Source organism: Dysidea avara, chromosome 7 (assembly GCF_963678975.1).
Source record: "Dysidea avara chromosome 7, odDysAvar1.4, whole genome shotgun sequence".
NCBI lineage: Eukaryota > Metazoa > Porifera > Demospongiae > Dictyoceratida > Dysideidae > Dysidea > Dysidea avara.
In genome coordinates this window covers 32387700-32405994 of record NC_089278.1, presented here as the reverse complement: position 1 = coordinate 32405994, position 18295 = coordinate 32387700, and the positions used below count along the sequence as shown (strand labels likewise).

The window sequence follows — 18295 nt, the reverse complement described above, 5'->3', positions numbered from 1 at the left end:
CACCTTATTGATTTGTCATTCTGAAGCTATTCTATATGTCGTCTGAGTGTTAAGGATCTATGCTTGCTTGATTCACTGTCCATAACGTAGTCGATCATGTTGGATGAAGCTTGGTTGGCTTTCTCTCCAGGCAAATACCAGTGTATGTCATATGACAATACCCAAGTCCACCAGTTCAGTTGATTTATATATCTTATGGTTCAAGACGAATGTAGAGGTAAGGGGCTTAGACGCAGGGCACTATTCCAGCGTCTTCAATCGGAGGACCAACTTAAGTTTAAAATTGTGCTAAGTACAAAATTTTGTCCTTTACACATCACATTTTTCTCGTATAATTATATGCTTGTATATATGTGTGCTCTCTGGCGGCTTGTCCGACTGTACTTACGTTAGTTTGAAGTAATTGCATGCAGCTCTGAGACCACACCGTAGCAGGATTACGGGCTATGACAACATAAAGAACATGTATGGACGATGAACTCGCCACCAAACTAGTCTCTGGCTACGCGAGACTACCAAACCAGTCCAAGCGTAGCAGTAAATGATGCGTCACTGGTGACGTTAATTAGTGAAGCCTTACAAGGCAACTCCGCGGACTAGTAATTAACCGCAATCCCCTGCAGGACCAAAGGGAGTCCCATGCGGCCCATTGTGGCCGTAATAAAACGGAAATGTCTCTAAGTGCACCAATTTTAACGCAGGAGTGACGAACGTAGAAAAGAAAGTGAATTTTCAGTACTTAACTGCAGCGTAGAGCGCGATGTTGAGTGGTTTGAGTCCCACAATGAAAAGTAAAGCTGGTTGATATAGGTTTTAAATACATTTTGAAAACCTTTAGGAGTGTACTCCAGTAGTACATATACTAAAATTGGAACGATACAGAGAAGATTAGCATGGCCCCTGCGCAAGGATGACACGCAAATTCGTGAAGCGTTCCAAATTTTTTTGATGTTTTTTGGCTGGTTTGTTCGTAGTTGCTTTAAGGGAGCCATTTTTATACATGCCACAAAACGGCTGAAAGTTTCACTTTTGCGCACTCAAATGCATATTTTATCACTTCTGTTATGCTTTACAATTTACTTTGCAGCTTTCCCTACAATTTCTTGTTTGCAGCTGCTTTGTAGAAGCTGAAATCGCAAAAAAAAAATCCATATAAACACACACCAGTATTTGATTGATCATTTTGATTCAGCCATCATACAAACTTGTAAATGTATAGTGTTTTAGGGAGTACAGTGTGTATGAAATAATGCTAATACCCATCACTGCACTACAATGTTTGAATGATTGTTCAATTAGAGTGTTTAGTCAGTTTATGATTCTACTGAATGTTTTATTAAAGTGTTTCCCGAAAATTAAGCATTGTGTTTTACTGGAAAGTCTTGTTTCAATTTTACAACAGTTCCAGAGAAGTACACAGCAGTGAAAAGTAAAGGATTTCAGTTTCTTGTCACTGTTAAGATTCCATCTATGTGTTGATGCAATCACTAACCATACTATTAAACAACTCGAATCTATGGTCACTCGTTATCTTAAGAAATGGTTACAGCTTCCAAGGAATGCTACTCGGGTAATCCTATACTATCCGGGAATTTGTTGCCCCAGTGTCTCTTGTGTGTCAAGAGAGGCAAAACTTAGTTTGCTTTCATGTATCTGTGCATCATCTGATCCTCAGCTGCAGGAATTGGGCTTGCATCTCCATCTTGGTAATGATTTTCTGCAGTTCCAGAATCAAGATTATTCCATATTGTCGGCTGCCCAAAAGCCAATTGTCAGATATGCCATCAGCACGGTCTCTTTACAAGAGAGCTAAGGATGATTTGACTAGTAAAATTACTTCTGACAGTGAAGCCCATCTAAATCAACTCACTGTGCAATGCAAATTTTTGGATTCTGCTAGGTTAGAAACTAGCTGCAGAACATGGAATAAGTTAATGACTGGATTTCACCCTGGGCAACTTTCTTTCTTGTTGAGAGCATCCTCGGACACTCTGCCTACTGCTGTTAACCTGCGTCGCTGGCACATACAGTGTGGTGCCAAGTGTACCCTTTGTGACTCTAACCGGCCAACTACCGCTCATATTTTAGGTGGTTGCCCAGTAGCACTATCCCAACAAAGGTGCACCTATAGACATAATCAAGTACTGTTCACTTTATTTTCTCAGTTAATTACTCTCTTTTCTGATTGCCAGATGGTCAGTGTCTATGCGGACCTGCAGGGACATCGTTTTAATGACTCTCCTCCTGAAACCATCCCCTCCAATGTCTTAGTCACTCCTTACAGACCCGATGTTGTCATCTATAACAGACACTCTGCATCGATGGGCATTATAGAGCTTACATGTCCATTGGACTCAATACATCATTTGGAGTCTGCACACAACTGCAAACTTTATAAACCTGAGTATGTACAGCTTTTGGCTGAATTGGATCGTTTGAAGATTCCTCACTGCTACAGAACTGTGGAAGTCAGTGTTTTGGGCCATTTTCAACCTAGTTCTATTGCTGCAATTAAGGATGTGATAAATTTTACCAGGCAAGTATCCCTATTTTCCAAAGGAAGTGCTAGAAATCTTTTGTTCAAGATGGCCAGTGCTTCAATTTCTGCTTCACAGAGAATATTTTATGGTAGGAACTCTAAAGAATGGACAATCAACCCGGACTGTTTTTAATCTGTATATAATTTAAGCTGTAACTTTAGTTTTGTACCTAAATTTATAATTTTTTTTCCTTGCCATGCCCACTGCTGTCCACTGTTGGTCAGACATGTGGTCGCATGTTGTCCGAGGACACATAATATATAATTTGTTTGTAATCATGCATGTTTTCTCATCAATTATTAATGATGGTTCTCTCTCTCAAAGGCGATCGACATGTAGCACTCAGTTGATCTGACTGACTGACAAGTATACAACTGTACGCTAGTGGTAAACACCTCGTACAGGCCTCCAGTGCCCAACTGGTTGAAAATATATTGATCTAGAAATATTTGAACGTTCTATTAGAATTTTAATAGTTACCGGAGAATTTCTGTATGTACTATTAGAGTTATAATAGAAATACGTTAATACATCCAGTAATATAAATAAACTAAAGTTGTACTCAACTATACACGTTGAAGATCATCATAACTAAGGTAGCAACTAGTTTCAGCTAGTGTGAGGTGTTAGTAATATGAAACGTAATCGGTGGAATTGTCTGGTGGAAGTCTGTGGCAAAAAAATAGTTTGGTATTTTGCATAGTTGGTTCTTGGTGGATGACAATTCTAGATAAGAGTGTCAATCTGTTAACTTTCCATCTTGTAGACCACTTAAGATCTTTCAACATTGACGTAACACTACTACTGTTACCAATAATACCATAAGAGTGGACGTTGGTGGGGCACGTCAAGAGCTCTGGCAAAATCCAAAAACAACACATTATTCATCCATACTCTTGGCTTGTTCAGAAAGTAGTTGGGTAGTACATTACTAGTGATCTGTCCTGAAACTGAACCGACTAAGGGCAGCCGCACAGCATGTTTGTGGTAATGCGCGAACAAACGCGGAAATTCATAGACCACAGCAAAGCGTCTCAGTTGACTAACAGAAAGAGCTCTGTCAGACCGCCCAGCTACTTTTGTTGGTACAACTAACGTTATTCATGTTTTAAAACTATTAGCTTGTCATCACAACTCTGGCGAACGGCACCAGCTGTCATCGCGTGATTACTGTTATATGAACCGCGCCTTGATTAGCCACACCGTCTCCTTTCTCGCTAAATAACTTCAAAATTATGCACCACAGACCGTCAAAATTTGGTATAGGCATTGGGTAAGCGATACTCTACAATAGTACGCTTCGAATTTTCGCGATCGGGTTTGATGGAGTTGTTAGCCAATGTTATCATCGGGTGTGTGCTTTCACTACTTTCCATGTTGCTATCAGTGAAAAAGAAAGCGTAGAATTGTTCTACAAGGTGGGAAATGGTTGGAACCGAAGTGGCTTAGCGCTACGTTGTTCATTGACCAAGTTATTTAAAAAATCGGGTTAAAACTTGAGTCTTATAGGCGAAAAATAAAGGTGTGTTATTTCATGAAACTTTGTATGCTAAACTAAAGTATCACAGGCTATCACAACAGCTTTTAAGGCATAGATCAAGTTGTACACTAGCGAAGTTTTGGGGTGGCCCAAAATAGCTCATTAAGCGCGTGGGGTATGTTGTTCTGTTCTAACCTTAAACGTAAGGGATACGGACCTGTAGTTAATTGGTATAGTTCTGTCGCCCTTCTTATAAATAGGAATAGCATTACCTTGAAGCCAGTCACTAGGAGGTATTCTTTCATTAATGATTGAGAAAATATAATTTGTAGTATAGAAGGAATCTCTGGCACACAGTTCAAGAATATAGGTAGGGATACTGTCTGGACCAGGAGACCTACTTTTTCTGAAATACATTATTGATGCCATAAGTCCCATAACTAGAGAAATCAATATTGTGGACCACAGGAAATTGATTCAGTGGTATGGTATTAAATAGCTGAATGCTCTACTACAGTATACCGATTAGTAGTTCAATTAGAATTGCCTGCAAAAACTTCAAGTTACTGTTATGCACCGGTTTTGACAGACTCGAGCGGTTAGCTAGCTAATGGCATATTAATTTTAAATAAGCAACCATGCACATTTAGCAATTGGGCAGTCAGCTGTGTCAAGGCATTATGCTGCAATAGCTACACACAACTCTCTATTTCATATGAAGCTAGCTTACCAGTTGTCCACAGCTACTTCACTTTTATAAACCATGGGTAGTTTTACTGAGGTCGACTTTTACCAAGACGGGTGGTAGAAATTGTGAGCCTACATTGCCTTGTCTAAAGCATGCGGCGCTAGTAGCCATCCATGATCTGATCATTGCATGTCTGGCAAGCAACCACCAATTCTTCTACATCACTTAAGATGGTTTCTATTACATGGTTCATAAACTGGTAGTATAATGCACTCATGATGCTATATACATGGCAATTATATGATTGTAATGAGATATCAACAGAACAATGATGTAGTTATTTGTTTATCTCCCACAATATATACAAATTTCTTGTTTATTATACTCTTCACAGGGAGGATGAATGATAGCCCAAGCCTCAAGAATGGAATTTCTTTGAAGAGGAATTCCCTCTCAAAAGCCCTTGTCATTGAAGTCATCATCCTCCGAAGCAGCATGGCAATCTGCTCTTCCAATCATTGTAAGACCAACGACTCTGAACCAACAGGTAATACTTACAACACAAATTATCCAGTACTTACAATAAAGCCTTTCAATAAGAGGGAAGAATGCCAAATTTGTCTCTTCTAGCAGAGTCTGGTTGTTGGCAATACAGTTACCATTGCATAATACTAGCTACCACAAAACCAGCTGTGGACAGCTCATCTTGACGGGTTGGCAAAATGTATATACCTGATGTTCTCTTTCCTGTTGTTCCCTCAATAGTTAATGAAGGACTGCCTCCAGTAGTGGACTCTTCCTAAGGGTGGCATGATGGAACACCAGTAGACAAGAAAAGACCTGTCAAAAACAATACACTGTATGACATAACGTGAACAACATCAGCCTACTTAACTACTTCATCAGATCAAGGCTGACATAACCACTTACTCTTCTTGTATCTCCTTCCCGAGCCAGTCTCTGGCTGATAAGAAATACAGAGGCTTTGTAGGAGGCGTTCCCCAGTCACATGTACGTAGGGTTGATGTTTTCTGTAATGTGTAGATAAAGAGTGGAGCATTCTACAGCAATCTTTAAAACCATTGAACAAGAAGTTTTGGCACAAAGATATGTTTAACAGGTACAATATACCATTGCAAAAAGAGGCTTTCTGTAGTTAAACTATTATTGAGGCTCAAGTTGGTTTTCTAATGTAATGTACTGTGGGTATCTGGTATTTTGCTGTACTTAATCCACTCTCAATGTCTTTGCATATGATTGGTGAATGCCCCCTGCAAAACCTGTTAGTTCATGGGCCTCTTGTCAAATAAACAAAATCACAATGTTAACAACAGGTCTACAGTAAACAACAGGTTAACCCAAAGTCAATTTTAATTGCTTGAATATACTTGACCAGTTTCTAAAAACCTCAGAACCCCCCTCCCCCCACCTGGATCTGCTCCCGTCTCACTGCCCTCATTCAGAACAGGGAGTTGGCTCTGATATCAGATATTCCACCCCTACCCTTTCCCTGGTGAATTCGTAAATTCAATGGATTGTCCACATCCAGGTGTGGCTGCCATGATAACTGCAACAATGTACATGGGCAATGATTACAGACCTCCTGCTCATGGAGATTCTCCTCCCCAGCAAAAGTGGCCAGATCTTCTGAGGGAACAAAGAACATCTCACCACCAGACTCATCTTCTCCTTCTGATACGTCATCCTCCCCTTCAGCTTCTTTGCCCTCATGAAGAGGGGGAAGCAGATCACCACCAGTTTGCTGGAGGAGGCACTCCACTCCAAACAGCTCCCTGGTGTAAGGAGAATGAGACTGGTAGTGTTGAAGCAGGCTCTTATTGTAGAGCCCCAACTCAGACGGTTGAGGTGTAACAACCTTGCTATGTGTAGTGTGAGAATCACATCAACTTTATTAAACTCCCAGAATCAGCTGAGCATATGTCATACATTCAATAATTAGAGGGCTCCTGGGACTTCTGCCAGTGCTCTATCCTGATTCCACCCCTCCAGCAGATAAGCCTGATAGTATATCAAGCTAGCAAACGTACCAGTAATCAATCTAGAAGTACAATATGTATTTAACCAGCCCATACATGTATCTTACTTGGCCAGGTGGAGGTGAAAATTCTCCAGAGAGGTGGTGCCTCTGCACACCCCAGCACTGGTAGCATCATTCCACCCTTCTTGATGTTCCTGGTGACCATGTAAATGTGAACATCTGGGGGATCCTGTAAGCAATTGATGTGCTTCCTCTGTTTGTACCACTCACTCATAGTCTTCACACAATGCAGTAGTTCACCCAGGAGCCTCTCTATATCAATGGTCCCCCTAGTCCAATGCCTGAAGTGGCGAGCCAGCTCTTCCTTGGACACAGCCTTGCGCTGCACCTGTACAAAACATAATGAAGCTTGACCTTCATCATGGCTACTACTCACTTTAAGCTCTCTGAACAGCTGGATTCAGTTTAGAGGGACCACCAATACCTACCCTCTCATTCCCCATGTTGGGTCACTCAAGTGGCTAAGCCTGCAGCATGTCCCTGCAACCTCTTGCATGCCTTCTTCATTGAGTCTACCTTCAGTATGGTGCCATATACTGAAGTGGCAGCTGCAACAAGCTGAGAAAGCCTCCTGTAAACATCAATGGTGTACACATGAAACACCCACCTAGTATAAAGATAATTGACAACTTCTCTTTTAAAAACATACAACACTCTGACTTGGAACTATGAATCTTTCTCCATTGGAATGGGCTCTCTGTACTCAGGAACACAATTCTTTCCTAAAAGCATCTGCCATTCAGTTTGCTAAAAACAAATTACGAACAATAAGCTAACATGAGATCACCATACTTGTGCATGAAGCAGTCAGTCATATAGCACTGCTGTTCAATCATCCAACAGCACGTGTGCTTCTCCAGGATGGCATTTCTGAGTACAGTGGGGCCATTTCCTGCAGTCCTGCTCCTCAGTTTCACAACAACCTTGTTATCACACACATACTTCTTAGTGTGTATGGCCAGGAACAGGTCCTTCCAGCTGGATGAGCATCCTGTAAATAACACACTATCTCCTCGTACAAAGTACAGCCAAACATTTGTTGACCTCTCATCCTGACCAATAGACGTCACTTTACAATGCTTGAACTCCATGTACTCCCCTGCTACATAGAAGTAGTTGTTGTAGCTCAACACCTTCCCCACATTCTGTAGACACCCTTGGAGCTACAAAACATGAAACAAGTGAAGAAAACAGCAGCACTGATAATGTTTACTTTAGTGGAGCAGGGTAATTACACCTCACTGGATGTTTTACTTCTTCATGGGAAGAGAGACCTCTTGTGGTATCCCGATGGTGATACTACAGCTGCAGACTCGTCATCAATTTGTTTTTATTTTGCCACACACCCTTTCTGATCCATTGCTGGTCAGACAACAAAAGTTTCTTCTTCCAACCTTAGGATATAATCATTTGGAGCCTTTGTTAGTCCCTAAACAAATCCAGATGTTACAAACTGCAACATGAACAATCACATATCATACCTCTTTTGGTAGCACTCCCAACTGGATGGGTACAGACCGGAAGACCATGGGATCTATTGGAAGTCAAGAACTATGTGATGGGAAATCAATTTTAAATTATGTTTACCTCATCAAAAGCAGTCTCCATTAACTCAGGTGACTGGCATCAAACAGAGCCATCGCTAGATAAGTCAGAGTACATCTGCAACCATTTTAAGCAGGGGTTCATCTTGTAAAAGGACTTGTATGGGTGAAGGTGTTGTATATGATGGAGCAGTAGTTAAGCCACTTGAGTGAGGGTGGTTACTATAAGACATGTGGTTCCTAAATATGTTGTGCATGAAGCCAAAGTGTGCGTGTAAACAATAAGGCTTAATTATTAACTTCTCATTCTCCAACACTCAAACAGCAGTACAGGAAGGAAACTTCTAGTTTATTAACTGGATACCATGGAGACAGTATGTAGGATGAGAACTAATATTTAAGTTTATAGAATTAAGAGTTTAGATGTACAAAGAAAATAAATTGATTTAACTAGCTTTAATAAACAATACATTACATTACATACACACTATATATATAGTATAATACTGAAGAAATCTGAACTTGAATTTCCCTCTGACAAATGGAAACATCATTTTCTCTAGCAGTGACAATAGTTGTAACATGCACTCTGTCCACTATCCACCATATGTGTAGTAAATTTCGTTACATACAACATGATACAAGTACCAATAGTGGTATATACAATTATGGACTGGTGACAAGCCAGAAAGATTAGTTAGCTCCAACCCATCAATAATCACACTTTATGCACAGGAACAAATCAGTTGACACATTTCATCATTGAAAGAGAACATCTAGTTGAGGACAAAATATGGGTGTGGTTGAACTGTACAAGTAACTGATGGGGACTGTCTATAATAACCACTAATTATAACAATTAAGAATTATCAGTATGTACCTGTGTTGTTATTGGGAAGAAGGTGGTGGAGAAATGGCTGGAACAACAGTGACTTGCCTGTCACTACTTATGGGTACCAGCTCTGGAGGAGGAAGCAATTGCTGCTGCTGCTGCTGTCTGAACTGTTCCTTCCTTCGCTCTAACCATTCATCAAATGGTCCTTGATCAGGATCATTAGGGCAGTATCTGGCACCATAATATTGCTTGTGATTACTGTCCACTAAACGGAACAGTCAGTTGGTATCATAGATGTACATATCTAAGGAACACTTACTACTTATAACTTGACCACACCGTGAACAACTGTAGTCCCTGCGAGGGTGTTGTGGTGAAGGAAGGATATTCAAGCCAGCAGCAGCAGCTTCCTGGCGTCTCTTCCGGTGGCGCCATTCTGTAGTCTTAGACATTCTTCCTACCACAACAAAATAACAAGCACCAATAACAAAATAACAAGCACCAATAACAAAATAACAAGCACCAATAACAAAATAACAAGCACCAATAACACACATATTGCACAACCATAATAGCATACGTGGGGTCGTTCCTGCTATGTCTCTGTCCAACCTCTTTAAGACATAACAAACAATTATTATTTAATGATTATAGCTAGTAAGTACATACCTGCACAAGCACACAGTGAGGTAAACTGCTATTTGTTGCAGTAGTAATTGTTGTGATGGCCACTGCTAGTGTAACGAAATGACAAAATTATAAGCGTATAAGGCACACATACATACATGGTAGAGACACCGTCACTGCCTGCTGTGAATGACCCTACAATGCACAACAGGTAATGTTGATAAGAAAATAATGGAAATACTTCACCTGTGTACAAAGTGTACTGTTTGTCATTGGTGTGATGGTAGATAATGCACTACTTGGTGTGATGGTAGATAATGCACTACTTGATGTGATGGTGGATAATGCACTACTTGGTGTGGCGGTGGCTGATAATGCACTACTTGGTGTGATGGTGGATAATGCACTACTTGGTGTTACTGTTATAGTAGTACTGCTGACTGCCTGGTGCTGTAATCATATAATGTGAACTGCTTATTTGCACTGTGTGTACTAAACATACTTGTTGTGTGTCACTTCTATCTCTTCTCTCCTCCTCCTCACAAACCCCCACACCAATGGTCATCAAATAATCACTGGGTAGAGTATCTGTACTCTTGTCCACAAAACCGTCCACAGAGTTAGCATCGTCATCATCTTCTTCACCCTCTTCAAGGGAGAGAGACAGTCCTTCTGTTTGCTTGTATAGATATTCCAGTCCAAAATACTCCTCATGAGTATGTGATGGCTGATTAAGATGTGGGAGCAACCTACTGCCAAAGAGAGTCTGGCTGAGTTGATTAACCTGTAATGGTTGTACTGAATTACATAACAGTGGGTGATTAACTGGCCTTGGAGACAAGATGGAGGTTATGAGTTCTAATTTCCATTCTGCTGTGCAGTTGTGTAGCTGGTGCTGGTCTCCGTGCTTGGTTAAACCTGGACAGGCCCTCCAGTAAGTACGCTTGAAAGTGTACATCGCAACCTAATGAGCCTGGGATGAACCTAACAAAAATATTTCATAGTGTTAATTAATTAAAACCTACACAAAACTTATACCACTTACTGTTCCAGGTGGATATTAAAAGATTGTAGGGAGCTTACTCCTCTTGAACAGTGGAACATCGGTAATTGCACTCCACCCTTTGTGGTGTATCCTGTGACTGTATAAAGAGACACGCCTGGCGGATCCTGAATACAGGGAACATGTCTCCTTTCGTGATCCCAGATCGTTGCCATCTCAGAGCTGAATACAGGTACATCACTGGTGTTGGTGGCGGTGCCTAATTCCTGTAGTAAGTTACTAATTAGGTGTTCTGTCGACTGAGCTCCCCTTGTCCCTCTTCGGCAGTGGCATTTCAACTCCTCCTTAGTGATGGCTGCCTCTATTGCACTCATAGGGGGATTGCACATTCCCTCCTGTTGCAGACACCCCCTCTTGGCATCACACAGGCGACTACAATGCCACAATTTAATTCAAATAACCAAAAATAACAAATATAGTTTACCGATAATCTCTCTCATCCCATTCAAATATTGCCTTTGACAGCCGAGACATAAAGGTACCATAAAGGGGGTGAGATGGAGAAGTGCAACCACAAGCTAATCTCCTCATAAATTGCCACACATCAAGTCTTACCTATACAGATAGTGGAATCATCAACATAGACCAATGCAATAAAAGTGAAGCTTGTTTCACTAGAATGAATCCTACATAATAATTGAACCACTTTTGTTATAACATGACTATGATACACACATGCTCTATTTTTTGCAGATCCAGTCATGTGTGTGTGTTTGTGTATAATGTGGGGCTATATTAGAGTAACAGTACTGGTACCTGCCCTATGTGCAGGACTTTATTATTCTTAGTTCAGTGTATTGAACTTAAGAACTTTGTATTAAAGAAGATCTACAGTATATACAACTCATATAAACAATGACTATCATGTAGGCTAGACACAGTACAGAATACATGTATTTCCAAGGTAAATATATAGACACAGTGTATTACAGAGCTTGGTTTAATTCTTAAGGTACCAAGGACAAATGTCCTTATATATTCACAATTGTAAGAACATAGACTTAAATTGTACAGACATGACCTATAAGGAATACTTTACACTACTGGAATTGGAATAGGGAGTTTCCATGGTACCACTTTCATTACTATGAAGGTTTTGAGGATAACTACAACCATATAGCTGCAACATACCAACAGGCTATGGTCATCACAAAGGGGAGGTGGCATTTTCTTTGGTTGGTAAAATGTACTATCTCCTAGCAACCAAGTGACAGTTATTATTAGCACTACAAACAAAAATGCGCACATCAGCTTTATGGTACCACTATTGATATTTGTGTCCGCCCATAATGAGGGACATTGTGCTATTTGTGTGGATGTAGTCCAGATTTTGTGTGGATTTTGTCCATTGTCCATTGATCGACCATAAATTTAAGGCCTGTATTATCTCACAGCATGCAGATATCTTAGCTGCAGTGTACTCTATATACTGCATTTACACTGTGTACTTGATTTGTGCCATACCCTTGAATAATACAGCAGTGCTGTATTATTCAAAGGTTTTTATTCTTGTTTCTGAAAATGTGACTGGAATCGTGAAAAGATATATACCTTTTCCACACATTTGCACGACAGCAAACAAAATGTCATAACAGTTGCACTAATTGAGCTGCTTTCAGTATCAAAATATAGTCTGATACTGTATGAACCTTTTCTCAAATCCGGCCACAATGAAATAACTTAAATGGTACCACACATGTTCAATTCAATAGTACCGCACTATACTTTTGTAAATACTCATTATTAGTGCTCTCATACCTATCATATTCATCTACACATTGTCCTGGTACACTTAAATGTGCCGTCTCAAAATTCTGGGTATTAGTAAACTGACCGCATAACATGAGGCGTAACATGGTTGTGCTACAAGGACTTGAGGTTGAAAGAAAGGTCTTGTACAGAACAAGTAGCAACTTGTTGTGGTTGTTTATAGAATTAGTGGTATGTTTAAAATAGCAGAGCTGCACACTTGAACAGTACTGCAGTGCAGCACTATTCTATGAGCAAATAAGTAATAGTGTCCTTGTTGCACAAACTGAGTAAATACAGTACTTAGGCCACACAGGCTATATCCAGTATGAATCCAAGTGAGGTGTTTTAGAAAAGGAAATAGCTATCTGCCCTATGTGCAAGACTTTAGCAGTTATTTTAGTGTGATTAATAACCCCTCACCGCCATATGTGTAGAGGCTCCAATCTATTGCTTGTTACTTATACACCACACCATATAATCCTATAGTATATTAAAATCAATGCCAAAGTAGGGATTTCCCACTGAGTTACCGTATAGCAGGTTATTTTTGAAACAGAAAATTTTGCACAAGAAGCAAAATCTGAATTTCGAAAGATTTTAATTTTGAAGAGTGCATATTTCGAAGTCCGGATGGATTTCAAATAAATGGAAATTCGTGTCACAAATTATGAAGATGCGTGAATGTTTGCTGAAAACTGACTTACTGATAGAATAATCCCCATTCCTGTGCACTGGAGAGAAGACTGAGGGAGTCTCGGGTGGAGTGAATTCACTGGCACGATCACGCTCGATCATAGCTACGGCCTATCCTACCATAGATTCTGGCACCAATTCCCATTCTGGATCACCTGTTTTCTGGTTATTGGTACGGTAATGATACAGTTTACCCATTGTCATCAGCAATACTGAGCTAAAACTCAAGGAATACACAAACAAATCGCCGAAAGTTGGACGGTTGCTTTCACTTGTAGGAATTTATTTTTGAAATACAACCGGACGTGGGAATTTATTTTCAAAGAGAAGGGCCTTTTCGAAATATCCGAAAATAAAAACCTTTCGAAAATTACCAGCTACACGGTATGCTGTAATAACTACCATTGTCCATCACTTGTTTCACTACTTTTTATCGCTTGGATCCCTACTTCATTTTTAAATTCATAATTTTTAACATACTAGTTTGTTTAGTTCTTTTGTTAAAGCATACAGCTAGCTATAAATGTGTGACTGTTCTATTACGGTGACTGCTGTATTAGAATATCTTGAGTCAGTCTGCAAAGATGTGTGCTTGCCCAAAAAGGGTTTGTTCATTGTGGTTTCGATCGATTATTAGACTAGAGTATGTCGAATCAGCCAACCAACTTGAAGATGTGTGGTCACCAGAGTTGGGGGTAACGCATTACAAAAGTAACGTGTTACGTAATAATATTACTTTTACAGTAATGAGTAATATGATGCGTTATATGACAAAGTAGTGAGTAATATGTAACAGATATTACATCCGGAAATTGTAATGAATTTAACGCGTTACTTTCTTTTAAGGCGCATTGTATCCAGGCACATGATTGATTGCATTTTGGGTACAGACAAGACTGGAGATAGCGTTATAGGTATGGACAAAGGATGATAGTGTATGGGGAGTGCCCTTGAGACCAAGATACAACAAAGTATGTATTTGTGGCTGAACTACACAAGAGAAATACTTGTCTCGCTCATGTCACTTGTAGTTGTAGGCTGGTAGCTGGTATTTAGAAGGTTGGACTAACTTTATAGTTTGTAACAAACAAATGTAATATGTAATATTATTACTAGTTACAGCCCTCAGAGTAGCGAGTAATATGTAACTAGTTTCTTTTTTCAGTAAGTAATATGTAACTACATCACATAAAAGTAACGAATAAAATATGTAACTAGTTATATTGTTAGTGTAACGACCCCAACTCTGGTGGTCACAAATACAGCTAGCGTAAAAGGGACGTGATCTTGATTGATATATGTAGAATAAAGTGGGCGTGATATTGTGACCTATCATGGAGTACTGGTGCCTCCGTACAGTAGCGTACTCTAAGCACCTTAAATAATTTTGTGGCATTTATTATGCTGCTTAAAGAAAGTGTTGATATGGAAAATTAATGCCTCGATATTGTTTCGTTGGATGAAGAAGAAGACAAGCAGTCTGATTGAAGATAAAAGAAAAGACAATGCGCACAGGGTGTACACTCATTGGAACCCCAAAAGGCACATCCCACCGGTGAGTTTGTTGTTGTAGCGTAAAATGGTGACCGTGCACTACTTCGTTTGGGCTCTAGGCTTGCAACTGTGGTCAGTGAGTGAGGCAGTGATACTAAAGTTGGAGTTTTTGGCGATTAAAAAAAAATTTATATCTGGCCACCTGTGTTTTGTTGTATTTAATGCTATTATATGGACTAGTACTATTCTGTAAAGGTGATTTTCGTTGCATACAATGTCTGTAGGATGACTTTTAAAGGTGGAATTTTGGGCGGCGCACGAAACATTCACCACGATCCCTACTTAAACGGTACGACTGTACCATTTGATAAAACTATGTAACTTGCTACTAGCTATAAAACAATTTGTTTATCGAAGTTGTTGTTTATCCAAAAACAACCACAAAGCCATTATATAACTTTAAAGTACAAAAATTGATCTAAGCGAAACCAAATGTGTAATTTCACAACTTTACAGGCTAGCAATGTTTATAATACTACAATAAACATCGCTAACCTGTTTATACAGTTGAAGCATACATACAGACACTGTTTCGAGGCACACAAAAGTAGTAACATGCCACTCCAACCCACAATCCCTCTCCTTACTGTTTCTCTTTAATAGTAGTGCCACTATCACTTTGAAGATTGTCTACAATGCTTGTTATCATCATTCCGAAAGTAAAGTACGTGATTGCATCATCTAACTGTATGATAGTGCACAAGAGACAGGTTATCCCTGTTCCTGTTCACTTAAGGGCGTGCCTGCTACAGGATAAGTGCAGGAGCTACTAAAATTCTTGACTGAAGTTACAGAGCATTTAGAATGTGATGCTACGGGTGTTTATATATCGAAACCACGGTTGTGGCAGTGAGAGGGCTAAAAATTATACTGATCGTGCATTGAAAACACATGTACCTCCAACTATACCTAGCCTACAATACCGAAACAGTATCTGCTGTATAGACTATAAACACAAAATCTAGATTCTATATAGTATCTGACAGCACATGTACTTCTATAGATGTGACCGGAAAAAAGGCACACAAAATTTGACCCATTTTTTTCTGAAATTTGAAGCTTCATAACTTTTTGATAATTTCCTGAAATTTTCCAAGTGTAGCTACAGTGTCTGACTGCATCACCCAGAAACCAGCCTCAATTTTTCCTGACGACGATAAGGCAGTATTGGTTAGGTAAATCTAGCCCAAAAAAGCCTTCAGATCAACCCGAAATTCTTTCAACAAGTTGCTACAGAATTTAAAAAAAAAATTATTTAACAGAATTTTCTACTGACTGACTGATGTTTTCAGACAAGCGTACCTCAATAACAGCTACAGCTAGGGGCTTGATTTTTTCACTATCCAATGTTGCTTCGGCCCAAGATGTGCCTTTTGGCATGCCGCAGTGCGTACCATGTGTTCTTCATGGACTTACCGTTGTCCTCCTTTGTGTCTCAGTCATCTTTGCTGACAGCGAAAGGTGTCGATTTGGCGGTAGCATGTGATGGCTTCCCTTCATAACAGAAATTGTCCATATTTTTCATAGTGGCTATTTTGATTGCAGAGGTGCTTTTCAAACAGTTCTTGATTCATACTGCTGTGTAACAGGTTGAACATAGCCGACAACAAAGCGTAATGGATACTTCACGTTTCAGACGATAATTAATATAATTGGAGCACGTGGCACTATTTCTTTCTTTTGGTGTAGGTGGATTGTAGAGGTGCTTTTCGAACAGTTCTTGGTTCGAAATGCTGTGTAACGGGTTGAACATAGCTGACAATGAAGCATAATGGACACTTCACTTTTCAGATGATAATTGATATAGCTGGGGTGCGTGGTGCATTTCATATATGGTATGCGTGGGTTCACCAGTCTTAATAAATTTATTTACAAAAAAAAATTAACAAACAAGTACACGAAAAAATTTGGAATTTTCAAATAAAGCAACGACCATAGCACATCAATAAAAAGTACTGAAACAAGTTGGAGTAGTCCATGATATTAAATCACTGTAAAACAATAAGAAGTGTTATATTCCTACTGTGCTCAAGATACCATAATGAAAATGCACAGTAGGGTATAACACTTCTTATTGTTTTACTGTGATTTAATATCATGGACTACTCCAACTTGTTTCAGTACTTTTATTGATGTGCTATGGTCCCTAGTCTAGTTGAAAATTCCAAATTTTTTCGTGTACTTGCAGTATATTAAAAATTATAAATTCAAAAATGAAGTAGGGATCCAAGCAATAAAAAGTAGTGAAACAAGAGATGAATGATGGTAGCTATTACAGTATAGCTCGGTGGGAAATCCCTACTTTGGCACTGAACACAAAATAATTGTTATATCATGCCAAAGTAGGTATTTCCCACAGAGCTATACTGTAATAGCTACCATCATTCATCTCTTGTTTCACTGCTTTTTATCGCTTGGATCCCTACTTCATTTTAAATTTATAATTTTTAATATACTAGTTCGTTTAGTTTTTTTCTTGTTAAAACCTACAGCTAGCTATAAACATGTGACTGTTCTAATAGGGTGACAGCTGTATTAGAGTATCTCGAGTCAGCCTACAAAGGTGTGTGGTCATCATGGTCTTGATCGTTTATTAGAGTATCTCGAGTTGGCTTTCCAACTTGAAGGTGTGTGGTCACTATTCCATTACATAAATACAGCTAGCCTTAAAGGGGTGTGGTCATTGTGGTCTCGATTGATAGATTGATAATGGGTGTAGAATAAAGAATGAGCATGATCTTGTGACCTATCATGAAGATACAGGTACTAATTCCTCCGTACAGTAGCATAGTCTGACCTATCGTAAAGATACAGGTATCTAGTAGGCCTACCTCTGTACCAGTAGCATAGTCTAAGCACCTTAAATAATTTGGTGGCATCAATTATGCTGTTCAAAGTAAGTGTTGATACGGAAAATTAATGCCTCGATATGGTTTTGTTGCATGAAGAAGATGAAGGAACAGTTTGATTAAAGATAAAAGGAAAGACAAGGCGCAGAGGGCACACACTTGTCGGAACCCCAAAAGGCACATCTCACTGGTGAGTTTGTTATTGTGGCATAAAATTGTGGCCATGTGCTGTTTGGTTTGGCCTCTAGGCTTGCAACCGTGGTCAGTGAGGCAGATGAAATTTCGAGTTTTTGGCATGTTTTTAAAATTCTATATCTGGCCCTGTAGGTGTTTTCTTGTTTTTAATGTTACATTTGATGTTAGATGGACTAATATTATTCCGTAGGGGTGATTTTCGTCAAGTAAGATGCTTCTAGGCTGGTTTAAAAAAAAGCTGAATTTTGGTGGTGCACACCATTTCAGGCAATCCCTACTTAAATAGTACTACCGTACTGTTGATAGCAGTAAATTCAGGACCTCCTACCTGTCTGACACACACACTAAGCTAAAGATCATACACATAACCAATGCTGAAAGTTGCTTATAAAATCATGTATTTATTGAATGACACA

The 18295-nt window shown here is 39.4% G+C and overlaps 1 protein-coding gene and 1 non-coding gene across 16 annotated transcripts in view; one reads left to right on the top strand and one right to left on the bottom strand.

Annotated features, from left to right (window-relative positions):
* The first annotated feature begins 842 nt into the window (after positions 1 to 842).
* LOC136262619 (U6 spliceosomal RNA) lies at positions 843 to 945 on the top strand. Its single transcript, XR_010704248.1, has one exon. It is a non-coding gene; the product is annotated as a U6 spliceosomal RNA (small nuclear RNA).
* A 3997-nt stretch (positions 946 to 4942) lies between these two features.
* LOC136260219 (uncharacterized) overlaps positions 4943 to 18295 on the bottom strand; it is a 37694-nt gene continuing 24341 nt past the window's right edge. For 3 of the 15 annotated variants that reach the window (XM_066053883.1, XM_066053882.1, XM_066053868.1), the window contains 23 exons: positions 11261 to 11391; positions 10819 to 11208; positions 10604 to 10757; positions 10276 to 10557; positions 10020 to 10223; positions 9932 to 9968; positions 9816 to 9880; positions 9727 to 9760; positions 9466 to 9603; positions 9192 to 9411; positions 8355 to 9145; positions 8249 to 8301; positions 7981 to 8196; positions 7812 to 7930; positions 7560 to 7758; positions 7144 to 7514; positions 6978 to 7095; positions 6813 to 6936; positions 6138 to 6767; positions 5639 to 5739; positions 5441 to 5548; positions 5290 to 5383; positions 4943 to 5243 (listed from right to left, as the gene is read on the bottom strand). In XM_066053883.1, the coding sequence (XP_065909955.1) occupies positions 9200 to 9411; positions 9466 to 9603; positions 9727 to 9760; positions 9816 to 9880; positions 9932 to 9968; positions 10020 to 10223; positions 10276 to 10557; positions 10604 to 10757; positions 10819 to 11208; positions 11261 to 11391 (1647 nt within the window). In that variant the 3' untranslated portion in view covers positions 4943 to 5243; positions 5290 to 5383; positions 5441 to 5548; ... (9 more) ...; positions 8355 to 9145; positions 9192 to 9199. Of the gene's footprint in view, positions 5244 to 5289; positions 5399 to 5440; positions 5549 to 5638; positions 5740 to 6137; positions 6768 to 6812; positions 6937 to 6977; positions 7096 to 7143; positions 7515 to 7559; positions 7759 to 7811; positions 7931 to 7980; positions 8197 to 8248; positions 8302 to 8354; positions 9146 to 9191; positions 9412 to 9465; positions 9604 to 9726; positions 9761 to 9815; positions 9881 to 9931; positions 9969 to 10019; positions 10224 to 10275; positions 10558 to 10603; positions 10758 to 10818; positions 11209 to 11260; positions 11392 to 18295 lie in introns of all 15 variants that reach the window. The other 12 variants (XM_066053871.1, XM_066053875.1, XM_066053872.1 and 9 more) reach the window with 12 other exon arrangements.